Genomic DNA, 26,914 nt, shown 5'->3' with positions numbered 1-26,914 from the left:
CACCAATTCCCCGAAGTACAGCAACAGATCTGCATCTACCATATCAATTCCAATGTCCTTCTTCGGGCCAAACAGCGATGGGTTAAGGATCAGCTTTCGTTTAGCAGCAGTAGTAGTAGCAGCAGCGATCCTTTCCCTTCTTCCGATTCTGCCGACGACACTCCTGCCCCCTCTCAGCCACCCCGGCTCAACAACCGGGACAGGAAATTAGTCCACGCATCAGCTCCTAATACCATCCCACATACCTACCAAGGGGTTTTGGCGATGTGGAAGTTGGTTGTATTCGCTGAAAGTGAGGAAGGGTTTGAAAAGGCCTGGGCAAATCTTTGCAAGGAATTTGACGACCAACGAGTCATCTTGCGGTACCTCTACGGGACTTACATCCCCGTTAGAGCGCAATGGGCACGCTGTTTTATTCGCAAGTATCGCAACTTCGGCATTCACGTCACGTCGGGTACGGAAGCAAGTAATAATAACGTCAAGAGTTACCTTTTGAATGGCATGAGTCACCTATATCGCCTTTTCGAGGCGATGCAGGACATGATTGTCGACCAGGAACGGGATTTTTTTGATGCCTGTGCAGCGGATGAGGTGCTAACGGCACGTAGCAACCGAGGCCCAGGCGCTGAGTATTTAGGCAATCTGTCGGGGGTGATATCGTCGAAAGCGCTGGGGTTAATTACTGAACAGTATCGGCTGGCGCGGAAGGCAATGCCGACGGGGAGGGTTCCTCGCCCGTCCCCGCTAGGTGATTGTACGGATGATTGCTCGGTCTCGACGGAACTTGGGATCCCTTGCCCGCACAAGATCTACGCCAAGCTTACAGACGCCGGCGCATTCACCAAGTGGGAGGTTCACTCACGATGGCACTTGCGACAGTCCACATCTCGCAATCCTTACCGGCGAATCCTCGACCCAAGGATTGCAACCAACTCCGTGGCAGGCCTAAGAATACCAAGGAGGCAATTCCGTTGCAGCTTACAGTCCGGGCGCCAGATCAATCGAGGTCCCAGCCCGCTAGCCAGGCCAGTCAAGGTCGACGGGGTCGGCCGCGAGGGAGCCGGAACAAGTCGATGCTGGCTCGGCTGGCGCTGGAGGAGGGCCAGGAAGAGAGTAGCCAGGCTAGCATGCCATCCCCGCGCAGGACACGAAGCCAGTCGGCCTTAATAGGGGCTGGGAACATGACAGGCGCCCGCGCCAGCGGTCGTAGGTTACAACCCAGCATTCGCAGGTGACGGAGCCAGTGGGAGATGTTGAGTGATGATGTATAGAGGTGACGGCTGTAAATTATAACTTCGGGTCGCTCTTTCCTTATTATTATAACTTCGGGTCGCTCTTTCCTTATTATTATAACTTATATACGTAACCGAAAAACCTACTAATTTACTTCACGGGCTCGAGCCGGAGTTTCAGTCTTTAAAGTTGCCTCCCTCGATGCCGACCGTTTTTAAAGTCTGTAAGTCGGGCTCGAGCCCGACCTGCGTACCCAAAACTGCTTTAGGCATGTTAAGCGAACTGGCTTCACCGCTTTTGGTGGGGGAGTCCTGCACTAATAATAAAAATTGGGCCAATCAACGACCGGGATTTTCATGCCTCCCTAAGAGTCATGCCTCCCTATCAATTCGTCATGCCTCCCTATCAATTGCCTTGTACAATGACCTACTCTTCAAGGGGATCGAGATTCCGAGAGTTAGCGATAGTGTTTGCTCGAGGGAAGATTCCCTTTAATCGCCGCTCAAGTGTTTTTCGGGGTACCGAATACAGTTTTGCAGCTGCAAAAGGCTTTAGTGATTTATTGCGTTCCATAGCTTAGAGAGCAAGCTGTATTTATGCTTCATTTCGTTTAAGTAGTATTTTTAGTTTTTTTGTAGTGTTGGTGTGTCGGGCGAAAGTTCAATTGGGGTGGGGAGAGTGGCCACTCGCTATACATGGCCACTCGCTATGCAATTACGTTACGCGGGTTTCTATAAGCTGACTAAATTAACCGGCAGCGGGCACCGTGGTTAGTTTAAGGTTTGGTTAGATTGGCTTCCCCAGGCAGGGGCTAAGTAATTAGCGCCGCAGCTGTGCATCTGTGTGTGCCGCACTCCACCCGATTCCCCGTTTCAGCTTTCCGAAATCGTTCTTGGGGGCTGCGACGCCCGTGCCGCCTGGCCCGCCTGCTCCGGAGAAGCGTAAAGTCATGTCTAGTCTTTGAATACTTGTCAGCGCTTAACTTGGGGAGGATAGTGAGCACGTTTTTGGTAAGTAAAACCAAATTTGAAGCAACATTATCTCGTCTAGCGAGTCAGTTGAATTCAAAGCAAATCTATCTAGCTAAAAGCTACAGGTCTAGCCTGTGTATATTCGCCTCCTCTATTACCATCTATTGGTCCGGCCAATCTGATTATTGCAGCCGCCATATCTCTAGGACACCACGGTCTGCGACATCTCTGTTAGTAATCATTGGTCAAAGAGGATTTCTATACTCGAACTGACCAACACGAAACAGTCGGCAGACAAAAGCGAAAAGAATTGAAAGAAGAGAAAGTGGCGAGAAGAAAAGGGTGAGAAGAGAGATTAAGGACAAAAAGGAGGATCTTCTAGGATAATCGAAAGTGGAGAGTTATGAGAAGAAACGAAACAAAGCAAAGCGAAACGACAGTACGACCGGGAGAGGGAGTGTGGGAAGAGAGGTTGAGAAGAGAGAGAACCCTTCAACCAGCTCAACAGCTTCGAGGAGACGGAGGAAACAGAAAGAGAAACGGCACTGGTCACTTTTTCTGCGGGGTGACGAGGGTTGTCCTTCACGTCCATCTTCCATGTTCGCTTTTGGAGAAAACGCTGTTGGTTCCTCCTCGTTTGGAGCTCAAGGTGAAGCTGCACCTTCTCTCCGGCACAGTTGCTTCAGTTCCAACTGCGAACAATCAAGAGACAGACAGCTCAGGGGCGCTTAGATGCATTTGGCCTGCCCGCTCGCTGCCCAAACAACCCCAATTCAGCAACCGCACCTACCCAACTTGTAATTGATTGACCCGTCCCGTCGCGTTGCTGGCCTGGGCTTACCGGCCGACCGAAGTCAGCTGGGTTGTGACTGCACCGAAGCGGGATCAATGAAATACCCGGCCACGCCTACCTGAAAAATTATCCACTGAACAACCTCAAGTCGATCCTGATTGCATACCTGGGCCCTTTCCCCTTCCTTTCTGTTCTAACTCGCCATACACGCCCATACACCCGCAGCGCCTTCCCCCAACGACCAAGAAGACCAAGATGGCGACAGTGATGGCGACCGTCACGGCCCCGGCCATAGCCCCGGTCACAACCCGGTGCCCTTCCGAAAGCGTCTCTCGGCCAGCTACATAGAAGAGACAATGTACAGGGACAGATGGGAGGCCGTTCCCCACCTTGAAATTGTCTTGTCACACCCGCCCGTGGACGCACCCCCGCCCCCTAGCAAGAAGTCGCATGTTCTCACTGTCGAAAGCTTGATCAGCGTCAAATCTTGCGAGTTCGACAACGAAGACCGTGTCTAGCGCTATGGCGGGCCATGCTTGGTGCGCTGCTACTTCGACGACGACTCGTCGGTCAGCTTCGTCGCCAAAATATACGACGCTGGGTGCGCATGATCCTCATGGAATACTTACAAGGCGAGACCATGCTGGAAATGATGCAGAACGCTGCCCGTAGCTCGGATAATAGCCCGGGCCGAGAATCCACGAAACACCACCGGCCCATTCCGCCCGATGCAGAGCGCCTCGACATGCTCGCCACCGTGGTCGAGACAGACGTCCAGCTTTCCCATGCGGGCATCATAAACCAGGATCTCGCGCCGCGGAACGTCATAGTTCTACCCTCTCCAGCCAGGCGCATCGTCCTTATCGACTTCAACTTGGTGCGATTCGGCCCCCCCACAACCGATCCTGCCGAGCTACCAATGAATCCCGTTGACAGTTACTGCTCATGGCACGAGTTTGCCTACTCGGGTGCGTTTGCGCGCTGGGTCCCCGCCAGCTGGGGCAACGACAGGGGCCGGGCGATGGAATGGCTGATGGAGCGACGGGCCACGTCCACCAAGTTTGCTCCCCTCCCGACCAATCTCGGGCTCTTTCTCAAAGGAAAAGGCACCAGCGAGGTCTTTCAAAGATGCTATGATTGCATATTCAAGACATCCCCCGCCGCTGCTTCCGCTCCTGCGGGTTTCTGTTGAACCAAGAGGTTGGCACTACTAGCTCTGATAGATAGATGATAGATGATATTATAGTATATTTCGTCTGCTTCAATAAGACTTGCTGCCTTAATGAAGGACTTCCACAATAAGATTTATCACAAGTAAAATGGCTCATACCCATCACCACATACACAATAAAGGTTGACACAGGCGTTTGCCGCGGTATAGCAAAAGTCAAACAATTGAACGGCACCAGCAGAGTCATACCGGCCGGCCCACGAACCTCACCACCGTCATACAAGATCAAAGTTTTCGCCCAGGGCATATGAAGCGCGTGGCTGCACAGGATCACCCGCCATCTCCCTGATCCAGTACACACCAATCAATCCACGCCTCAGTCAGCTCGCGCGACCTAACACATCAACCAACGCGCCAATCCAGCGCTCAGGTGTACCGCCAACCCTCGGGCTCAAGAGCCGTCGTAGTACTAACACCTGCTCCAAGACTAGTACAATGCCCAACCTCAAGTGCCCGGCTATACCCCATAACTAAGCCGACAAATTAAAGACCGGATGGGTCGATATACCCGGGAATCCCCCGAAAGGGAAGGCAGTCCTCAAGCTCGATGAATCACAACGGATTGCCTTATTACGGAAAGGCCTAGGCCTAGCGTTGGTAGCCGCTGAGAAAGCCGACGAGAGGAAGCTGAAGGCATGGTTGAAGCGGCTAGAGGATGTGGAAAGCCGTGGGAAGACCTAGCCAGGGGCATGAGAGATTGGGTAACAGGTATTGGAAATAGATGTTTCGGCCGCCTGTGGGCCTTTTGAGCTCCAATTAAGACCAGGTCGTCGGTGGAGCATAGCGAGACATACGTTTGGTTCGATCAACGGATTCCAAATGTTCAGCTAGATGCCAGACCCACAATCGCAAATATAAAGACACAGCTGATGCCTTTTAAACGCCATGCCTAGGGCAGTAGATGATACCATCTTTTGTTTAGTCAACCGCCACTGGATACGTTTACCGTTACCGGAGGTCGGCGGTTGTGTAGAAGTTTGGGCAATTGCAAAGTATTAAATGTTACTCCTCCGCTTCGAGTCTTGCAGGACTAGTGTTGGTAGGCCCCATGCTCTAACAGCCAGTTTCCGGTTGTTCCAAAGCGTTCGCGCAGGGTCATCGCGTTCATCAACTCATACCACATCTATATCTGTCGGAAGAAGGTGCGCCACGTGACGTAATTGACCATTTCCGGCCAAAATTTGGCCTGATCTACATTTTGGAACAAAGGCTTCATTTTCATCTAAGTAGCAGCGCACCTAGGCTATACAGGCCGCTCTTCTTCTTCCTAATACAAGCACTCTTTTGACGACGTTTTCTTGCACCGTTGTATGCGACAACACCTACGTCGGCACCAACTTCACCGAATGGCACACCTGGACTTGGACACTACCAATCCACAACCACTGTCGGCACGACCACCATCGAGCTGGCGGCAGCTCCCTTTCTCGGCGGCAGCCGCTACCAGACCTTCACGCGTCACCGGTCGACCGTGACCGAGACGCACCGCTCTTGGTAGGTTGCCTACGTGACGTCGCGCAGCATCGTTCTTCTCGAGCCCGCGGCCACGTTCACGTACGCTGCGAAATGTGCGCCGACGAACCAGCTCGGCGAGCGCGCAAAGCATGGGTTGGGTGTCATACAGCGGCAGCAGCCGGATGACTGGTCGTCGCTTCCGAGGTATTACCCGGTGGTGGTGGTGGTGGCGAGCGTGCCTGGGATGATGATAGGTGATGCGGCAGCGTGCTGCCAGGTTTGTGTCGAGAATGAAGGCTATACGGCGAGCGAGTGGGCGCCGCCGCCGCCGCCGCCGCCGGGCAGCAGCGCAGAGGTGTATTACCCGGAACTAGCTTCTTCTTGTCGCTTGTTTTTCCGCAATGCGCCGACCACGAAGAGAAATGATACCGAAGTTGGCAATAGTGGTGGTGAAGAGTTGAGGGATTGGACGTGTGGCGGTGGGCTTGCGCTAGGGTACATGCTGATACTTGGATGTTGCCGGGGCAGGGGAGATTTGTGCAGGCTAGGCGTGGAAATTTGACCTATGTTGGGTTCGTGGATTCGAGTTGTCCGCCGTGCTCTGCGAATAAAATTGACTGAATTGGTGGTCGTGTAAGTAGGTAGTGGCCCAGCGAGTTATTTCTCATATAATGATAAAGAAATAAAGGATGGGCTTTTTGCCCTTCTCGTTGGCGCTCTTATTCTTTTCGGCCATTGATATTCTGAGTGAGCTTGATTGCTCGTGAATGAATAGCGATGGTAGGGACTTACTTCGTGGGTTTGATGTTGTGTTTCCGGTCTTTGGATGTGCTTCAGAAGTGTTCTGGTCTTTGTACCCTCGGACGCGAAGAGAAATGCTTTTAGTGGCAGACTACCTAGGTAAGATACCTTGATTATGCATGGAAATCCGAGATAGGAAGGGGAGCTCTCAGCTCTTCAAGTCACTCACGTGCTCTGGCCGAGGGTCTGTATGTCCAAGGTATCTAAGAACTGGCGGCGCAGCTCTGCTCAACTTTTCACCGCAAGGCTCGATGCAACCTCAACACTGAAGCTCAATTCAAGCCAAGCATGATATCGGAAGAAGCCGAAGGACTGCATAGGTGGCGCATATACTAGCCATCTGTGGCCTAGTCCATGATGACCCGAATACAGCACAAAAGTAGGGTATCTAGGCTATGCCCACCCTCTTTCTTTTCCCTCATACAAGCACGCTTTATACCACTTTCTACGTCCCGTTGTACGTAACAAACCACACCACGCTGCACGCAACTCCCATTCTGTCATCAGGCAAATTAAGATGCACCTCCTCCACTGCGCCTGGGACAGGTCGTCCAGCCCGTGGACCCTCTCCATCTCGCTGCACGTGTGCATCAGCAGCGTGCCGCCGCCCTACGCCATCTTGTCGCACCGCTGGGCCGCGAACCTCGAAGATGAAGTCACGTTTGATGACATGATGGCCGGCGCCGCCGACCGTGCGCAGGCCAAGCCCGGCTACGAGAAGCTCAGAATGACCTGCAAGCAGGCCCTGCTCGACAGCTTGAGCTGAGCGTGGATCGACACGTGCTGCATTGACAAGCGCAGCAGCGCCGAGCTGTCCGAGGCCATCAACTCCATGTTCAGCTGGTAGAGAAGTCGGACAGGTGCTACGCCTACCTGGAAGACGTACGCAGCATCCCAGGCCTGCTCGGACACGCTTTCGAGTGGGAGCTGGGGTCCAGCGCCTGGTTCAGTCGTGGCTGGACCCTCCAGGAGCTACTCGCGCCGGCCGAGGTCGAGTTCTTTGCGCAAGGCTTGCGCCCTGTTGGCAGAAAGACAAACATGACACAGCTGTTGTCTCAAATCTCAAGGATAGCAGAGAGGGCACTGTTATTCGGTGTTGACGTGTACCAGGCGTCCGTAGCCGAGAAGATTTCCTGGGCCGCCAACAGCATAACGACGCGCCCCGAGGACCGCGCCTACTCGCTCATGGGCCTGTTCGGCGTTAATATGCCCACTCTGTACGGCGAAGGTCACCACGCCTTCAAACGCCTCCAGCACGAGATTATGCGCCTAACCAACCACCAAAGTATTTTTACATAGGAGAGAGGGAGTTCGAGAAGCAGCATGCTGGCTGAGTCCCCTGAAGAATTTGCCAATGCAGCCATCTACCAGCCGTGCAGCTACCGGCAGTTTGTCGACACTTTCCGCATCAGCAACCCGAAGCCCGACTTTACGGTGACCAGCTTTGGTCTACACATCCAACTACCGCTAGCACTGGTTCCTGGCTATGAGGACTTCTACTATGCCTTTTTGGCATGCAAACCCATTCAAAGTGAAGAAGGGGATGATACGCACTTTGCCATCATCCTGAGTCGCTCTTCCAATGGCTTCCTTCGGCATTTCGTCCGTGTAGGTCATAGCGAGGGCATGCTTAAATATCTCCAGCTTTCCAGCTTTACTAAATTTGACACTAAACCGATCTGGATGTCTTTGTCGGACGGCCTCTCGCCTCTTGTTTGGAACCCAACCGGTGGTAAACCAGGTACGCAACCATCGAGGCCACCGCAAAACGGCCTGACAATCTACATGGACAAGTTCTATCGACATATTAACATCGTCGACGTGTTCCCGCCCGACCTGTTCCACCGCAACGAAATCCGTTTCCACGCCCCGGATTCTGGGAAGAGACAGCTGGCCGTCGTGGCAATGCGAAACAAAGAAGCAAGGCCCCCAATCCCTGTACGATACTGGTTGACAGCGACGGAGTATTGGTCGGATGTAACGAGTCTCTAAGCCTTCGAGCCCGCAAAACTTACAAGCAGGTTGCTGCTGACTTGGCTGTATTTGACAGTACTAACCCTCCTGGGAGTTACGACGACCGAGGAGCCGTTCACCACCTGCGCTTTCCATACTTGATGTCACTACCCTTCTCACAGGTCGGGACAGAAACTGACAGCTTCAATAGCGGGAACTACCAGATGTATCTCCAGCGAGGAAACAAGGTCGCTCTTTTCTATCGCCTGATCGTTGGGTTTAGGCCAAAATAAATGCTCCTCACTTCTGGCCGCCGACGTGGATCCAGAGATCTCCTTTTTTGATCGGAACAGCTGGTTGGAGAAGCAAAACTGGGTGTTGAGATTGTTTAAAAACTGGTAATGTTTTCCTAGTAAAAACCCCCCCTTTTTGCTAGCCTGGCTAGTCACAGCTTAAAACTTGGAGCTCGGAATCGCTCAGTGCTACTTAGAAAGGTCATGGGTTGGACAAGTATTTGAACGTTAGTAAGTCGTTGAGATCAGGAAGACCAAAACATTATGTCAACTGTGGATATAGTGTTGCTCGCGTCCAACGAGGCCAAGATATAACACTAAGATATAACATCCGAGGAAGGTTGTTTAGAAGATTGAGAATACAGGCCCCACCGACAAGACAAGTTGTTTAAATTCCACTTTCGCGTTAATGTTTGTGGTTGAAAATGGGTAGCGTTTATTACTTTCCTATGATAAACTAGGAAAATCCAAAAAAGCTCTTGCTCGGTATTAAATTCCCGAGGGCGTCCGCTTATCTCTATCTCAATAAGGTAGGTAGATAGGGTTGGGATTGTAACCTGCAATGCGGGGAAGCGCTCCCACCCTGGGTGGGTGGCTAATCGGGCCGAGAATCTTGTTCCCCTCTTCCTCCAAACTTGAAACGGCTATCCTCCAACGCAGTAGCTAATCGCCCAACGCCATGCCCGATTAGAAGCTAGCGCGTGGCCGTTCTCCCAACCAGGGCGCTGCCTACTATTTCCGGTCGTCGCCGCGCGAGCGGCCGTACGGATGCTGTTAGTTCGACTCGAGAAGCCCCTCGTCACAGAGGCGTCGCTCTTTCCACGATAGGTACAATGCGACCTTGCAGCGCTTTCCCTCGCTACTACGCTTTTTTTTTTTTTTTTTGGAGAAATACTATGGTACAATGCGGAGAACCTGGAACGAGACGAACGTGATAGGTGGAAAGTGGTAAACACATTGCGGCTATTCAGATGGTTGGTTACGTCGGACGGCTTTTGGGCTCGCAGTGCAACACTATGGCCACCCGCCCGCTGTCAATAATTAATCCCGTGGAAGCGCACCTATCAGAAGACGGGAGCAGTCCGCCTCGGGTGGTAATGGTGACGGGTAAGGTATTCCAGTAAAGCTTCCATCTGGGTAGGTACCACTTCGTAATAATTATGAGCATATTGGGGAAAGATCAGCGGGTGGACAGGGTAATTAAAAAGCTATGAGAACCCGCCGACCTGTCTCTCAACTTTCTACCTGCGCAGTGCCCCTCTTGCCCGCTGATTTTGTCTCGATTATCTGTCTCGCAAGGCTGTACGACATCTGACCTAGCGAGCCAATTTCAACATCATGTCGTCGGCGGAAGGCGCAGAGCTGAAGAAGAAGGAAACGGAGGAGGTGCCCAATGTCGTTCACCAATCAGAAACCGACGCCGTGTCCGGACACGGCGTCACCCATGCCCCCGATCCCGATTTCGACGAGAAGAAGGCGGGATTTGCCGCCTACAAGGGCGATGCCATCGAGGCAGAGAACGTCGAGCATGACATGGGCGTCATCCAGGCCGTGAGGGCCTACCCCATGGCTGCCTTCTGGGCCTTGGTCATGTCCTCTACCATTGTGAGCAGCAGCCCGCTGATATTGTCAAGATGTGCATCTCTCCCCCAACTCTATGAAATCATAACTGACACGCACCTGTGGTTGGTTAGATCATGGAGTCGTACTGTGTCTTCCTCATGGGCGCTTTCGTCGCCTACAACCAGTTCATGGACGAGTACGGCGTCGTGGACAAGGACGGGAACAAGGCCATCGAGGCGTCGTGGCAGTCTGCGCTGCAGGTCGGCGGGCCTCTGGGCGCGCTCGTCGGCGTCCTGATCGCCGGCCCCATCACCAGCCGCATCGGCTACCGCTGGGCGACCATCGGCGGGCTCATGTTCCTCAACGTCTTCATCTTCGTCTTCTACTTCGCCAACTCGCTCGCTGTCATGTTCGTTGCCCAGCTGCTCGAGGGCGTGCCGTGGGGCATCTTCATCGCCAACGCGCCCGCATACTGCAGCGAGATCGTGCCCATGAAGCTGCGCGCCCCCGCCACCCAAATGCTGCAGATGTTCTGGGCTATCGGGTCCATTCTTGTCGGCGGCGTTACCTACGCGTTGCAAGGCCGGACCGACGCGTCGTGTTACAGGTCAGTAATTGACCTCTTTTCCGTGTCACGTCACAACCTCCCTTGTCTCTTTTGCTCATAAGACGTGTGTGTCTACAGGATCCCTATTGCCCTCCAATGGATGTTCCCCACGCCTCTCGCTGTCCTCATCTTCCTGGCTCCCGAGTCGCCCTGGTGGCTGGTCCGAAAAGGGCGTCTCGAGGATGCGGCCAAGTCGGTTCGGCGCCTGGGACGCGCGTCGAGGCTCGAGCATCTCGACGAGTCGGTTGCCATGATGCGTCGCACCATTGACCTCGAGAAGTCCATCAAGGAGCCCAGCCTCCTGGAGCTGTTCCGCGGCACCGACACCTACCGCACGCTCATTGTGTGCGGCGTGTACGCGGCCCAGAACCTGACGGGCAACCTTATCGCGAACCAGGCCGTCTACTTCTTCAGACGTAAGTTTTCGTTTTGATGGCTTGTGTGTGTGTGTGAGTGTGAGTGTGTGTGTGTGAGTGTGAGTGTGTGTGTGTGAGTGTGAGTGTGTGTGTGTGAGTGTGTGTATGAGTGTGAGTGTGTGTGTGAGTGTGTGTGTGTGTGTGAGTGATTGTGTGTGTGGTGTGTGTGTATGTGTGTGTGTGCTAACCCGAGGCGTAATTACAGAGGCCGGCATGGATTCGCAAACTGCGTTCGCACTCGGTCTCATCACTTCGGCCCTGCAAACCATCTTCGTCATGCTTTCCTGGATTCTCACGACATACCTCGGCCGCCGAACTATCTACGTCTGGGGCTCGCTCATCAACGTCTGCTTCCTGATCGCTCTGGGCGTCGCGGCCTCCGTCGGCCCTTCCAAGTCGGCCAGTCTGGCGCAGGCGTCCTTGGGTCTTATCGTCTCTGTTGGCTTCACCCTGGGACCGGCGCCTGCTTCGTGGGTCATCATCGGAGAGACGTCGGCCATCCGCCTCCGTCCTCTGACCACTGGCGTCGGACGCGCCTCGTACTACATTATCAACATTCCTTGCATTTTCCTCGGGTCTTATATGCTCAACCCGACGGTACGTGTGAAATCGATTCTTCCCTCCTTCCAACAAAGCTCTGCAAGAATGTGACAAAACAAACCCGCTGACATGAACGTGGGAATAGGGGGTAAACCTTGGCGGCAGGTGCGGCTACGTCTGGGCCTCGACTGGTTTTGTCTGCTTCCTCTTGGCCTGGATCTACCTGCCAGAGATGAAGGGCCGGTCCTACCGCGAGATCGACATCCTCTTCAACCGCAAGGTCCCGGCTCGCAAGTGGAAGCAGACGGTCGTCCATATCGGCGACGACGAGTAGATGGACGACTTGGGCCGAAGCCAGTGAGTGGTGAGATGGAACCCGGGCGCAACATACCAAGAAGAGGGTAGACCTCGAAAATGCTCTGCATGTATTCCTAGTAATCCATCTAGGCACCTTTAAACTTTCCATCATTGTCGACTTCTATGACTTTGCTCTCGTCTTCTACCCCATGGAATCTAATTACCTACTTCAAGATGCAGAAACTGTATCGGGGGATAGTTACCAGCCAGATGCCGACGTAGCTTCACACGAGCGCCACCTTCATCCTTATGCCATCCTTCGGCTTGGATGCCATCCTTCGGCTTGGATGCCATCCTTCGGCTTGGATGCCATCCTTCGGCTTGGATGCCATCAATCGGCTTGGACGTGATCTCCCTTGTCTGCGTGAAATCTAGATTAGCACTCGGTCTCGACCCGAAGCCAACTACAAGACGACGACGGAAACAGCAGCCAAAACTTACCTGGTACATGTCCGACACCACCTTGCACTGGCCCAGACTATCTAGCTCGGGCTCGCCCGCCTCGTCGAGCGCCACCGCGCCCGTGCTGATCTTGGTGAAGTCGTAGCGCCGCGCCGCCATAGCAATCAAGACGCGCCTCAATGGTCGCCAGCTCCTGGCCAATGCAGTTCCTCGGCCAGCGCTCAAATGCCCGCCACGCGCCCGTGGGGATCGCCTCTTCCTCTTCACCATCCTGATGCAGCCAGCGCTCCGGCACGAACCTGTCGGCGGTATCCCCAAACGCGCGCGGATCCCGCTAGATGATGGGCACAAGCTGGTACACGAGCAGGCCATCAAGGTTGAGCATCTCGCCCGTGCCCGGATCGCGCACCGCCCACCCGTCGCCCGGCCGCGTCATGCGCATCGTCGACTCCGGCGGCCACAGCCACAGCGTCTCCTTGAGTACCGCGAAAGTGTAGGCTATGCGGTGCACGAGCTCGTCGCCGCCGGGTGCCAGCAGCCGATCGCGCACCGCTGCGGGGGTCGCGTCAGCCCCGAACAGCTCGTCCAGCTCGGCGCGCACCGCCGCCAGCGCCCGCGGCGTGCGCGCCAGCTCGTACATGGCCTACGCCATCAGCGTCGACGTCGTGTCGTGGCCCGCGAACAGGAACGTGCTGAGCTGGTCGCACGTCACGTCGACCAGCTCGGGGGTTAGTGTTTTGATGTCGCGCAGGCCATGGGCGTCGGCGTGGCGGGCGCGGACCATGGCGCGGAGAGTCGTCCAGATGCGCTTGGACAGCTGGCGGCGGCGCAGCTGCGTGCGCGGCGTGCACCACCACGGTATGTCGAGGTGGTCGCTGGTGTACGTCTCGACGAGGGCGCGGAAGTCGCGCATGAAGGGCGTCGGGGCTGCCGTCTGCGCGTCCATGTCGAAGTCGAGCACGACGCGGCCGGTGATGTCCAAGGTGAGGTTGGTAGCCATGTGCTGCAGGGAGAAGTCTTCCCCAGCGCGCGCGTGCGTGTCGAGCTGGCCGAGGCAGAGTGACACCTTGTCGAGGATGGCCGGGAGGAGCGTCACCAGGTGCTGCGGCGCGAAGCCCGGGTTGAAGCGCTTGCGCAGCGCGCGCCACTGCTCGCCGTGCGCGGCGAGGATCGACGTCGGCCCGGTGAGCGGTTTCATGCTCTCCCAGAACTCGGGGCCTCTCGGCGGCGTGTGCGGCCAGCGGTCCGTCGGCCGCAACACCTGCTCGGCCACCTCGTGGCTGCACACGATCACCATGCACGACGACACGGGCCGCAGGTCGACGAGCAAGACGGCTGGCCGGCCGAGCGCCTCGTGCATGGCTGTGAAGGCCACGTCGGCGTGCCCCCGCGGCGGTTCCTTGCGTATGAAGGCGTCGACGACGCCGAGGTGGCCGAGCAGTAGTGATGGGGCATGCTGCGGGAAGTGCGCGTACTGCTGGAAGCGCATGTAGTGCAGCCTGCGGTAGAGGACTGCCAGCAGCAGCGCGGCGGCCGCGGCGAGGAGCGGGACGAGCATCTGGTGCTGTGGTGGGAGAAGACGTGGATTTGTTTACTTTGGGAGACATGTCGTCGAGAGAAGGCCAGGAGGCGTGAGCATTTAAAGCACCAATGCCACCCGGCATCTCGACATGCACGGGGCGTGGCTTGGCACGGAATGCCGAGAGCGCCGGGACAGGGATGAGATCGGCAAGAACCAGCCCACGCAGTAGCTAAGTGGAAACTATTTGGTCTGCGAGGGCCTGTTAGTTCCGTGTATGCACAGACCAGCGGCCGGGGGATGTTGATCTGATAGGCCGTTAGATTTTGGAAGGCAGCAATCTTACACGGACTATAAAAACAAGACATGAGTAAGTGCCAAGGGAGTAAGACGTGGAATATCATTCTTTCCCCTTTTCCTTTCTAAAAAGGAAAGGAAACCTGGAGCAACTAGTTCTGTAACCTCGAGGTGCGTAAACACTGGAGTTTTACATGCCGATAAAATGTAGTAGTGCTCGAAGCCACAAGTAACGCAGTTTTGGTGCTATCGGCTGCTGCCCCCCTCCTTGCTCCGGCCTGGAGTCCGGGGCGTTGCAAGCATTCATGTTGGAATTTCCGGCTCAATATCCGTACGGAGTACGGGGTACACAGACAGTGACCGGGTAGGCCGCAAGATTTTCAGCTGCTGCCAGCTGGTGGCGGCTATGACGGCCCGCCTTACGCAGTAGGGATGTCAATGGTTGAAGGCAGTAACGAATGTGGATTTAAAGCTAAAAGGAAGGAAAAGAGGAAGCTATTACAGGGACCGCGCGCAGGGTGCGGGAAATAGGTGTTGGTGGAGGGCACGTGGTGGGCGTGCGCATGGACCACACTCTAAATGCAATACGGCCAATAGAGTCAATCCCTGTCACGTGCGCACCGTGACAGCGGCTGGATGGTGAGTGCTCACTCACAGCTGGCTCCAGCCAATAGTAAGCCTTAGTCGCTCAACTCTGGCCCGCAGGGTGTTACTAGGGTTAGGGTTTCCCCGCAACTAGGAGGGAACCATCTGGAGTTTGGGGCTGTGGGCTTTCGTCCTCAGAACTTGGAAAAAACAACCATTCTTCGAAAGAATACACAGTTGTTGAACTCCCGGATACCGACCTCACTCCTCCATATGCACAGCCTGAGAATCAATTGCAGCTGGCTCCATGACTGATCATTCGAGGCTCTGACTCTTCAAAACATCATATTACTAAAAGGTGCCGTCAATGCAATTGACGTCACCGAGGCCTTCCGGCGCCGTCAGGTGGATTTCTTCTGGCTCCAGCGGGTAACAACGGGGCTCGGCAGGCTGTGCTTCTCGAATCGGGATTGAGGTGGCCCGTGTGTGGGCGCCTGTGATCTGCGCGCAGCGCCCGGAAGGATTCCAGGGGGCTAAGGGCTGCCCAGCCGAAGCTCGCAGCCGCAACGCCAGGCCCAAATTAGCGACGAAAAGGGGCACTGCCAGGCCCACGCGAACGCCCGCCCGCAGGAGCGTGTGAATCAATCAGAATCCCAGAATGCCGGGTCTTTGATGACGAGTTTGCACTGGTGCAGCGCATTGCTCATCAATTGAGAACTATGTCTTGGTGCTTCTTTCTTTCCTTTATTCACGTCATCAGTGAATTCTTTACTTAGCGTTTTCTCTTAGCGTTTTCTCATTATCGATCACACTTGTGCTAACTAGCAAGTCCAAGTCAAGGTCGGGTGTTGTACTGTATGTATTAGGAACGGGCAGTGAATCGGGATTGCGCGAGGCGCATTCAATGATTCCATGCATCGTGGTGGTGTCGCGCGCCGGTAACGCGCATTGCGCAGAATGGCCCTAATGTCCAGCCAAGGCTCCCAGGTACGACTGGCCCCTGTTCCCCCCTCCACTTGGGTGGGTGGATTTATCGACGCCCGCGTTCTCGGCCCACGTTCTCTGCCCGCTGGAAGCGCCCACCGGATTGGCGTGTGCCTGAAACGACGAAAAATAACATTGTGCATGGAGCATTTCTCATGCTCAATGTAGCGATTTGGAGGCCGCAGCGCAGCCTTGCGCCGACTCTTTGGCCAAATGTCGAGTCGGCGCCCCAATTTAAATCTTTAACCACAACATAGCCTTCTTCGCTTTCTTTCCCTCAAGGTACGGGTGACAGCGTGACAAGCTTGCATATCTTCCATTCTTGTTCCGGCCGCTTTACCACGCAGGCACCCCCCCTGAGCCCGGCCCCAGCAGTCTGTCTACCTTATTGTATATTGATTGCCCGTGCCACCGTGGCCCAACTGCATCCCACCACGTACGAATACCAAGAATTGGAACACATCGTCTCACGGAACGCCCAGGCGCTACCACTGTTACCCGGAACCCTCCCGCAGTCCGCTGCAGCTGGGCGCACATCATGTTGCCGGCCACAGAGTGCCCGACGAAAGCCTCGAAGATGGGCCGGTTGCTGCGGTTGGCCGGCACAGGCTCAGGCACAGGCACAGGCACAGGCACAGGCACAGGCACAGGCACAGGCACAGGCACAGGCACAGGCACAAGCACAAGCACAAGCACAAGCACAGGCACAGGCACAGGCAAAGGCACAGACAAAAGCGTGGATACCCACGGCCAAGACACCGTCCCCGACCTGAAGCCGTCGTGGTCAAGGTCCATCCTCGACCCCTTCAAGAAGTCGCACTCGTACCCTCACCGCCCAAAAAGCGCCGCCGACCTCAACTCTTCCCGGCTCAGGTCCGACTCGGAGTCGCCCGCTCCCCCGCCCACCGGCCTCCGTCGAGCTGTCTCGGCTGCAAGTGCCGCGGCGAAGAGAATGCGGCGCCGGCGAAACTCATCTTCCATCCATCCCCTCGATGAGAGTACGGCAGTCGACCAGGATGTCGCCAAGAAGACAGTTGAACCGATAACGGAGGTGCCGACCGAGGAACTCGGCGCCGAGTCTGCTCCTGCTGCCCCCGAGTCCGGAGATGCCAGGTCCCCCTCCCCCGTCTTGTCTGCTGTCGCCGAGGAACAGCCGCTTTTCCCTTCTGGAGGCAACCGAAAGCGCCGTATCGATCTCAGCGACGACGACGACGACGACGCCGATGACAGGATGTCCTCTGGCAACAGGCGGCAGCCCAAGAGCCGCCCCGGTTCTTCCTCAGATGGCCTGCAACGCAAGCCCTCGGCCAAGGACCGCATCCGCATCTTCGACTGGATCTACAACCCAGCCGACCAGGTCAAATGCACCCCGTCGTCTGAGCACCTTCCAGGGCCGTCTGCCGAGGGCAGTATCTTGACAGCGCCGGCAGATGGCGACTACGACGACACTCGGCCGTTCAAGTACCAGAGGCACCACACCATCCCGATCCCAGCCGAGAAGCAGAACTACCGGCTCTCGCCCACCATGCGGGGTGGCGTCCAAGATCCTAGAATGAGCCTGATGAGGGGTAAGTGCGCTCGCTCTTGTGTTGTTTCAGCAACCAATATCGAGCTCGGGTTGGCTCCTTTCGACACCCGAAAAGCGAGTCCTGACAGATTTACAGTGATCCAGGAGTCTCAACATGACCAATTCGCCAACCCCGAACGCCGGAGCACCATTGACACCCCGTACAACCTGGACGCCGTCATATCCGCACCCCAACGGACCCTGGACCCCAGCCCCTTTTCACGATCTCCCATGGCGAGCCAGTGCAACTCCCCGCCGCTCATAGACCAGTCTCGCTCGACAAGGAGAGGCTCATCGACCACCATCGCCACCAGCTCCGGGACCGTTTCCGACTCGATTTTCACCAAACGCTGGTCGGCGTCCACAGGCCTAACAGCTCCGAGCCAGACAACGCTGACAGTCACGGCGGGTGCAGAGCACGTTTCGGCACAGATGAAGCGAATCCGCCCAGAGTCTCCAGCAAACTCTTTCTTTAGCAGGTCGACGGCCTCTCCGAGATCCTCGACCTCCTATATCAACTTTCCACCCAGCCGGACCAGGTCATGGGTACCCTACGATATCTCGTGGGACGATGACACCAAGGCTCTCCCGCCTGTTCCAGCCCTCCCACAAAACGTCGACCACCTCCCCGGAAGTGCATTTCTGAAGCACCTCGGCGCAGTCGGTGTAGTCGGTGAAGTGGACTTGGTGCTTCGGGCTGGGAGTCGGGCCCAGGAGCGGCGGTTCAGGCGAATGGTCAGGAGGGACGTGACGGTGGCGCAGCCGGACATTCCCGCCGATGTAGCTACCGCGTCTTGTGCCGCACCTGAAGAGGACCACGACGTCCTCAGCATCATCAACGAGCACGCGTCTGATACCCGGTCGTCAAAGACCAGATCATCAACCCAGTCACTAGGAAACAGGAGCGTCGGCCAGGCCACCGTCGGGACCGTCAGCGACACGCACGAAACCCCTTCACTTTCAGCACGCGACAGGGCCGGCCGCCAGTCCTCCGAGACCGCCACGACCGTCGTGTCCCGCGAGACGACCGCGCTCCGGTCAAATACCCCGGCCACGTCGCTCGGCGACCTGATGGAGCCAGAACGAATGAACTACGACGTCAGCGACTCGGAAGACACAATGTCGGATTTCACAGACTACACCGACGTGTCGCTGCTCGAGGCCTTTGACGCAAGCCCGGTGCCGTTCAGCCCCGTTCTGCTCGCGATCCTGGTCAGGCTCAAGGAGGACGTGGTGGCGCTGATCAGGCAGCGGGCGGACACGATGTTGCAGGCAGGCGGCGGGCAGCAGTCTCGTGGCAACAACGAGGGCAGCTTCGAGTCGTCTGCCTCCGGGTCCCCGCCCCCGCCCCGACAGAACGGCAACGCGTCCCAGAACGTGCAGAACCTACGGAAGCGGGCCCTCAGTGAAGACGCGGATGGCTCAGGCCCTAACCGGGGCGACGGCGACGACGGCGAGAAGAGGCAGAAGCGCGATGCGTCGTCCAGGGCGCTGCTCGAGAGGCGCCTCAAGCTCTTTGCGTGTCCGTTCCTCAAGCGCTATCCAAATAGGAAGTGGGAGAATAGGGCCTGTCACGGCCCGGGGTGGAGGTCAGCGCATAGAGTCAAGTGAGTCGAGCACACACGATATCTATGCTTCCCATCCCTGACATGCCTGGCTAACTCTTGTCTTAGGGAACACGTTTACCGATGCCATGCGCCGCTCCTGAGGTGCAACAGATGCTTTGCCGTATTTGCCGACGAAGCGACGCGGGATGCGCATGCCCGCGCAACGCCAGCCTGCGAGCCCAGGAGCGCGCCGCCCGAGCAGGAACCGACATGCATCAGCCAAGGGCAGCAGGTCGAGCTGAGGAAGAGGCAGAAAGGACTCACGGACGAGCAGAAGTGGCACAAGCTGTACCGTGTCATCTTCCCAAACAGCGAGGCCCCGTCACCCTGTAAGCGATATGCAAAACATACGTCTTTCTGCTCCCAAGCTAACGCAGCTAGACCACGAAGTCCACCTGCAGAACCCGCTGCCCGACTCGGACACGATCACCTCGCTGTGGGGGTTCATGGACCAGGAGTTGGTGCCCCGCATAGTCTCCGACGTCGGCAGCCACCGGCAGCGGAACAGCGGCAGCAATCCCGATGCCCGCGCCGAGACCGACGGTAACGGCGACCTGATCGAGATTGTGCGCTCGGCCATCAAAGAGTGCTTCGACTCGTTTCTCTCCGGCTTCGTCGCCGTGCAGGCCGAGGCGACGCCCCTGACGATACAGGACCCGCCTAGTTCGCTGCCCGAAAGCCCCGACGTTCCCACCCCGGTCGACGACCGCCGCGGTTCATTCCCCCCAGATTATGGGACTTTGCAAACGATGAAACGGGCTGCTAGCCCCTGGGGCCCTCCTGCCGGTGGACCGAGCAGGACTGCGACCCCGAAGCCCCCGACACCAAGTGTGGTTTTTAGCAGCGTCTTGCCAACCGCACCGGCAAGTGGGAACTGGTACGCAATGCTCGCCGCGAGCCAGCAAATGCCGGCGCCACAGGGCTACCATAACCATCATCGGCGCCTGCGACAGCAACACTTGCAGCAACAACAGCAACAACGGCAGCATCAACAAGAACAACAACATCAGCAGCAGCAGCAGCAGCAGCAGCAGCAGCATCAACAACAACATCAGCAGCAGCAGCAGCAGCAACAACAGCGCCAGAACTGGTCCGCCGCGCCCGCATACATTGACCCGAAACTGACCGTCTTCGACCACGGGGCACGATACCACCACCAGCTCTCTCCGCTAGCGAACCGTCTCGAGACGACAAGCTACAGCACCAAAAATGTTGATGACAACGATTATAATGAGAATGATAACGAACACGACAACAACCCATCAAACAGCTTTCCTGAGGCGCCATCCACGGCCGCATTCGACAGCCACATCACCAACCACTTCTCGTCGCTGAATGAATATGACAACGGCAGTGGCACCCATGACCATATCCCGCGGCGGGGAGAGAACTATGGAGGTTTTGATTTTGATTTTTGAGTTTTGAGTTTTCTGGTGGGCAAGGTGTGTTTGGCCCATGAAATGTGAATTTCTGTTTCTTTTCTTTTCTTTTCTTTTCTCAGGCTTTTTGGGAGACGGTTTTGGAGCGAGCTTTTTTTTTAAGATACCCATTTATTGCATGGCACGGTAGAAATGAGATCTGACTGTTTATGGCCGGCCTGGTTTAGGAATACTAGACTTGGACTTGATATAACTGGTGGAAGACGCTCCTCGATAGAGTTGAACAAATAAACACACTTGGCTTGGCCTGTGTATGATGTAATCTGGAAGTAGCATACCTAGTTACGATGAAAAGGAGGTCGAGCAGAATCCAAAGTTTGCTCAGACTCGAGTTGTTATATATGAAATTATGCTCAGAGAGAAGCTCTGCCAAGTCTCGTGTGACTTGAGAACAATAATATGATGTGATACTCGCATGATACTCGGCTCGACTTGTAAACCGGACTTTCGGATGATCGCGGGAGGACCAAGGCATGCTTCTCTCTGCACAACCTATCGGCAATTATGTCAACGGAGAACCGCCTCTTCCTGCTCAGTTATCTCACCGCCGTCTCTAGTGAATCACGGGGCATCAGATGGTACTACCACACACGCGCAACACGTCTCGGCAACCCAACTCTATTGGTAAATACAAGTCCAGTCTCGACAGACAGCAGCGAGTAGAGATTGCATAGGTAAGGATGGGGGACGACAGCGAGGAGTGGAAATCTCACGCGCGTGAACCGGTTAAAGCAGATATATATAACGCCTCTCTCGTCTGATGATGCGTTTGTCTTTGTCTGAGCCGAGAGTCCCCCAATAGTCTGAAGACATGTTCTTATTCCATCCCACCTTCGAACGCACTCCACAAAAAAAAAGAGAAAAAAGGCAACGCGTGTGTATTTAGACAGGTCTTGTTAACAACCTTAACCTCTACAGCTCAATGATGAACGCCTCCTTGTACAGCGTCGCGACGCCGTCGCCCCAGATGCCCACGACGGCCATGGCGAACGCCAGCCCGGCTACCGTCGTCTGCACCATCTGCTTCTTGAGGAAGGCCTCGACCTTGACGCGCACCTCCTCGCCGTTAAGAGTCTCGTCGTCTGCTTCCGCGGCGTCGTCCGAGCCCGTGGTGCCCTCCTCGCTGGCCGCCTCGTCCGAGGCCGCGTGCAGCACCTCGTAGCTAGCCTCCATGCGCGCGCGGGCTGCAGCAGCAGCGGCAGCGGCGCGGTTCTTCTTCTGCTTACGGGCGGCGGCAGCGGCGGCGGCGGATGAGGAGGATGATGATGAGGCTGGCGCGGGGCCGAGAGATAGGTATGGGGCCGCGAGGTCGGAGATGGCCAGGCGCGAACCGAGCACGAGGATCGACGTGTAGATGAGGTATGGGTGGCGGGCGGCGCGCGGCGACAGCAGGTAGGCGAGCGTGAAGGCCGACGCCGAGACGGTTGTCAGCGTGTGCAGGTGCTTCTTAGCGGACGCGGTAAGCGAGTCGAAGGCGCCGACGGCCGCGCTGGCCGACGGCAGGCCCAGCAGCGTCGGGATCGTGAGAGTCGACAGCGTGTACGATAGGCCCTGTGGACGGTTGCAAGCATCGGGTCAGCCAAGCTATTCATCCATCCATCCATCCATCCATCTCATTCCTCCGAGACACAGGCAATGTTCGGACGGTGCGTTGCTCTACTCCCGGCCGTCGTTCAACAACATTACATTGCCATCGACGTGGGCAAGCACGGCTGTTGCCGGCAGGTCGGACGGATGACGGCTAGGGATGGTGGTGGCGGCATTGAACTGCAATTCAATGCAGCGCAGCGCAGCGGCCCGGCCGCGGGGAAGCAGCACAGCAGGGGTTCAGCTTACCGTCAGGAGGCCTAGCGACACGGTGCCGACAAACTTGAGCACAGCGGGTCCTCTCGCGGCCATGGTTGCAATCGTCGTCGTTGGGAGGTAATGACTTAATCGCGGGCGTTAGGGAAGGGCCGATGGGGGGCGGAGTGAGAGATTGGCAAGGCGCTGGGTCAGGCTTGGGCAAGTGGAAGAAAGCTTGATGGGTTCGTGGTGGAGATGAAGAGGGGCCCTGGAGGGGCCGACTTGGCTCACTTGACAGCTTGGCGCCCGGCTGCAAAGAGTGGGTCCTGTCCCAATTGAACTCAGCTCACCCTAACCCTAGGTGAGAACAACCCTAACCCCGTCTTCTTTGAACAACCGACTCTCTTAGATTCTCGTCTTACACCTCTTTTTCGCAAAGGATAAACTCTAGTTGGACCTGACGCCACCCACCCCTCGAATTGTCAACCTCAGTAGTTGAGGTTACAGGTAATAGAAAAGAAGTAATCTCTTAAAGAGCCGGGAGTTTACTGGCGTATATTGGGACGGCTTGGTGATAGATTCCGAGCAACTAGGCTGATATGGTATTGATAAACATAGAAGAGCCACAAATGACAAAATATTACAAAATTAAAGGACTTGACCGTGGATTTGTCCTTAACCAATTAATATCGAGTATGCCTATAATAAACTATGTCATAATAACTGCATATGTTGGGCTAGGCTACTTTCCAAGAGACCTCATAATGCAAATCGGCTGCGCGGGAAAGATTCAACAAAGCTTACCAAGGGCAATCGGATCACAGTATGAGAGGTAGGAGGTTCAGCGTGACCTTGACCTAGCGCGGACGATGGTGACGAATGTCCATTTGTCAAAGGCCGTGTCCACTATTCCTAAAAGAATCCCGGGGGCTATGGCCCTCCTCATGCTCCTTTGCAGGCAGGCGAGATGCCTTTGCGAGTCCATGCCATGAACCTAAACAAGTTGAGATTTATGTGTGGCGTGGTGGAGGAGGAAAGAGGGAGGCAAGCTGTCGGTCGTGTGTCAGGCTAGAATGCGGGGTCTCGCTTTTGGGTTCTCTACGGAATGTGTGCTACCTACCTCATCAGCCTACGTACGTACCTGCCTAATAAACCTGTGGCTGCCAGTGCCATCACGTGGACATACATACCTACCCGTCTGACACGAGTCGGGCAGCATCGTTCCTTCCAAGTTGGGCCACAAGCAGCTGGTCATCTGGTGAAGTTCAAAGAGGGAATAAGGTACCTCAGGTAAGTGCCCGCTCGACTTGCCTTGAATAACCGCACTAATTAGTAGCTTCCACCCAACCCTCCCCTCCGATCTCCAAGAGACGGGGCAGCTGTTCCACACAGCAGGAGAAGAGAGTGATAGAATGCCGCTCTGCGAGTTTCTGCGTCGAGCGGCAGACGGGTATGCAGCTCAGCGGGATTGACTACGGACCCAGGTTTGGGCCTCTGGATCCGACTAGGGGTTGGCGGGAAATACGACGCCAGAACAATCGCATCTTGGACTGCAACCGCCTCTACGTCAGCCTCTGTGACCGCATCGTGGGATTCGTGGCTACCTCCTGGGACTCCTGACGGGCCCGTCTGAACGGCCGTTCAAGAAGTTGGTGCGCTTTTGTATTTCGACGACGGCGCCCAGAAGGGTTACATCTATGTCTACAGGCGTCCGTGGCGTAGCGCCGTCAGCTACCTGGCCGAGGCGGACTACAGCGAGCTCATGTCGAGGGGCCGGGTGTGTCAGGAATGGTTTCTGAGCAGGCGCATCGTACATTATACACCCTCCGAAGTCTACTTTGAATGCCGGACACTGCGGCCTGCGAGTATTTGCAATTACGCCGTGGGTCTCATCCGCCGCAAACTCATAGAAAATGAAGAGGACGACAATAACGGCGAATCCAGTATTCCATTCCGGGTTGGCTTCAAGTCGCGCTTCTTCGCCGTCTCTGCTGACAAGCAGCAGGCATAGTATGACTTGATCACGCCCTACTCGCGCATGGAGCTGTCCTACCCAGCCAAGGACCACCTAGCCGCAGGGGTATAGCAGCCGAGTTTAGCAATATAGCTATCGTCTCCAAGCAAGAGTAAGACGCGAAGAACCCTTCTGCCAGCAACATGGTCAACACGGTCAACACCACCACTACCAACCCGCAGCAGTACCTGGCCGGCCTGTGGCTCGCCGGTATGCACTACGGACTGCGCCGGCATGCACCACGGACTGCGCCGGCACGCCACCGACACGGCCGCCGCGAGACCCTGCGCCTGTGGCGTACCGTCATGGTCATGGGCATCGGTCGGCGGCGACGGAGGAGTCAACTGGTTTGGGCAGCACTCGCGCGCCGTAAAGGAGAACTGCGACCTTATTTCCGCTAAGGACTCAATCCTCAAAGTCAGGGGGAAGCTCCTGCCCGTCGTCATCCGTGGGCTGATGCAACCGAGACTCGCGCAGGACTCACAACGCCGAGTGGGAGCTTAAGGAAGGAGACGCCAGAAACCAGAGCTCCTCTGCAAAGCCACCAGACGATCAACAATAACATCGCCGGCCGGTGGCTAGTGAGCCGAACGACGAGCCTCGGCACGGCTAGTGGATGGGGCGTGTTTGAGCGCGCAGATCTGCCACACGAGTCGCCGGCAACCGACGGAGAAAACACCCTGACGCTAACGCTGGCACTCGCAATCGCCGCGCGCAAGAACTGCGGGGGCGTCCCGGCCTCGTTTGCCTACGACGTTCTTGGCGTGCTCTTTGTCGAGCCCGTCGCCGACGAGGAGGCGGCTTGCAGGTTCCGCCGCGTCGGCGTGGGGAGCCTATTCGAAAAGGAGACACTGCATGTGTTTAACATGGCTGAAGTTATGGCGATTGAATTGGTGTGATGGTCGAATGAAAGATACACCTGAGGTAGGGTAAATTTAGGGCGAAATTGTCTTTGCGCTGGGGCTTACAAGCTGAACACACCCACTTACAGAGCCCTTTTGTTAAGAATAAAGCACGCACTCGCACCACCCCTTTGCGACTCCCAGAGCGCTCATCTCGACAAGGACTTCCAACTCGACATCGAACCTTTGCACCGCCACCAGCGTGGCCGAATTACTGCAACACGAGCATCTGGCAAACAGTTCACTCTTCAAATCCACCGCAGGCACGCACGCACCCGTTCCCGTTAGTGTTCTGTTATACACCCTCCAGTCTGCCCTACTGCCACACCAAGCTGCTGTGCGTGCTGGGCTGAATCACCAAGTCCCAGCCAGGCGTGCTGACGGGTGCGAGGCTTTGAGGATTGGCGTTGCAGCCGAAATGCGGCCAACATGGCCGCAGGATGGAACGAGGTGCACCGTGAACCTCTCCCGTTCGACGAGCCCTGCCAGAAGCGTACGTCCGAGACGTGCTGGTGATGGCAAGCAAACTGTGCTGCACGGCCAAGATACACATCTTACACTGTTCCTAGTGTGTTTGTTGCACAACAGGTCGACTTCCCCTTGGAGCACTAAGGATTGTAGCTTGGTTGTTGCATGTGCACTCAATCACATACACATTCTTGTGAAAAGTCGACGAGGGGCCGAGGCTGCCTTTCTGCTATCTGCTGTCACGTTGTACAATAAGGCACAGCCAGGCAAACCAGACCACAGAGATGCAACACAAAGTACTCCAATCTATCGGGCCTGACCATCTTCGGCATGGAACTGACGGCCTGGAACTGACCGAGAAGTGGCTATGGTGGCTCACGGAGGGCTGCGCGAGGGGTTGTGGATGCTTGCCCCTTTTTACCGGGGGCGTAAGGTGTCGCAAAACAGCGAAATCTCTCCCGAAATAAGAACAAAGAGGTTTCGACACCCCTCGACAGGCTTTCTGTATGCCCGTGGAACACAGTAACTAGGCCGTCACCATTGCCATCCGGCTGACCACCGTCAAGGCCATTGCCGAATGTCTGCGCACACCCGCCAGCACCCGCCCGCACCCGACGGAAAACCACAGGACCTAGCGATACTATCTGCCTAGTTATGCAAAGTGCATAGCACGAAACACACATGCACTTGCAGGATGCTGAAAGGCAGACTAAGAATAACCATAGTTCTAATTCCAGGAACTCGGATTGAGTCTCGCTCTGCGTCCGTTTTGTTCGTACGGACATACCCCACATAGAGCCTCGTCGTGTTGTAGGAAGACGCATGAGCCAAGAGAGAGGTCGGAAACCTATAATAGGTCAGCGGGAACCGGTGTGGTGTCTTCTTTCCACTGTCACCTCACCCATCACTGCAGAAAACGGGACACGCGATAGTAGCAAACATGGGCGCATGCGTTTCGGCTGAAGTGTGTGCGCACTACAACAAGACACTGAACTGTGTTTACCGCAACGACACCAACCCTCCCTCGGCGGGTGGTGTTAACAAGGGACAAATTCAACCCAACCCAGATGTTGCCGGTATCGGTGTGCGTTTGCTTTCTTCGATGTATTCTGGATGGGACCACTTACTGACT

The 26,914-nt window shown here is 56.0% G+C and overlaps 7 protein-coding genes across 7 annotated transcripts; 5 read left to right on the top strand and 2 right to left on the bottom strand.

Annotated features, from left to right (window-relative positions):
• Window positions 1–3,353: 3,353 nt before the first annotated feature.
• On the top strand, window positions 3,354–4,189 carry B0T26DRAFT_676270 (uncharacterized protein; the record flags this gene model as incomplete). The annotated part of the gene is made up of 3 exons (XM_060439959.1): window positions 3,354–3,476; window positions 3,516–3,598; window positions 3,670–4,189. The coding sequence occupies 3 exons, from the start codon at window positions 3,354–3,356 to the stop codon at window positions 4,187–4,189; spliced, it is 726 nt and encodes a 241-aa protein (XP_060296844.1).
• A 2,812-nt stretch (window positions 4,190–7,001) lies between these two features.
• Window positions 7,002–7,783, top strand: B0T26DRAFT_741149 (uncharacterized protein; the record flags this gene model as incomplete). The annotated part of the gene is made up of 2 exons (XM_060443930.1): window positions 7,002–7,176; window positions 7,332–7,783. The coding sequence occupies 2 exons, from the start codon at window positions 7,002–7,004 to the stop codon at window positions 7,781–7,783; spliced, it is 627 nt and encodes a 208-aa protein (XP_060296843.1).
• Window positions 7,784–9,902: 2,119 nt separating this feature from the next.
• Window positions 9,903–12,240, top strand: B0T26DRAFT_830168 (general substrate transporter). Its single transcript, XM_060447464.1, has 5 exons — window positions 9,903–10,335; window positions 10,425–10,900; window positions 10,979–11,316; window positions 11,522–11,913; window positions 12,002–12,240. The coding sequence occupies exons 1-5, from the start codon at window positions 10,069–10,071 to the stop codon at window positions 12,188–12,190; spliced, it is 1,662 nt and encodes a 553-aa protein (XP_060296842.1). The 5' UTR covers window positions 9,903–10,068; the 3' UTR covers window positions 12,191–12,240.
• Window positions 12,241–12,949: 709 nt separating this feature from the next.
• On the bottom strand, window positions 12,950–14,173 carry B0T26DRAFT_752029 (cytochrome P450; the record flags this gene model as incomplete). Its single annotated transcript, XM_060445472.1, has 2 exons — window positions 12,950–13,258; window positions 13,328–14,173. 2 exons carry the CDS (start codon window positions 14,171–14,173, stop codon window positions 12,950–12,952), a joined length of 1,155 nt encoding a protein of 384 aa, XP_060296841.1.
• Window positions 14,174–16,577: 2,404 nt separating this feature from the next.
• On the top strand, window positions 16,578–20,592 carry B0T26DRAFT_802987 (uncharacterized protein; the record flags this gene model as incomplete). The annotated part of the gene is made up of 4 exons (XM_060447074.1): window positions 16,578–17,568; window positions 17,665–19,174; window positions 19,241–19,503; window positions 19,556–20,592. The coding sequence occupies 4 exons, from the start codon at window positions 16,578–16,580 to the stop codon at window positions 20,590–20,592; spliced, it is 3,801 nt and encodes a 1,266-aa protein (XP_060296840.1).
• Window positions 20,593–21,525: 933 nt separating this feature from the next.
• Window positions 21,526–22,512, bottom strand: B0T26DRAFT_676265 (uncharacterized protein; the record flags this gene model as incomplete). The annotated part of the gene is made up of 3 exons (XM_060439958.1): window positions 21,526–22,164; window positions 22,300–22,380; window positions 22,450–22,512. 3 exons carry the CDS (start codon window positions 22,510–22,512, stop codon window positions 21,526–21,528), a joined length of 783 nt encoding a protein of 260 aa, XP_060296839.1.
• A 1,338-nt stretch (window positions 22,513–23,850) lies between these two features.
• On the top strand, window positions 23,851–25,311 carry B0T26DRAFT_752026 (uncharacterized protein; the record flags this gene model as incomplete). The annotated part of the gene is made up of 4 exons (XM_060445471.1): window positions 23,851–23,985; window positions 24,083–24,408; window positions 24,552–24,733; window positions 24,890–25,311. The coding sequence occupies 4 exons, from the start codon at window positions 23,851–23,853 to the stop codon at window positions 25,309–25,311; spliced, it is 1,065 nt and encodes a 354-aa protein (XP_060296838.1).
• Between the last annotated feature and the right edge of the window lie 1,603 nt (window positions 25,312–26,914).

This window comes from Lasiosphaeria miniovina, assembly GCF_030549165.1.
Source record: "Lasiosphaeria miniovina strain SMH2392-1A chromosome Unknown B0T26scaffold_4, whole genome shotgun sequence".
Taxonomy (NCBI): domain Eukaryota; kingdom Fungi; phylum Ascomycota; class Sordariomycetes; order Sordariales; family Lasiosphaeriaceae; genus Lasiosphaeria; species Lasiosphaeria miniovina.
Note: the sequence above shows the minus strand (reverse complement) of the source record. Positions and strands in the feature narration are given on the sequence as shown.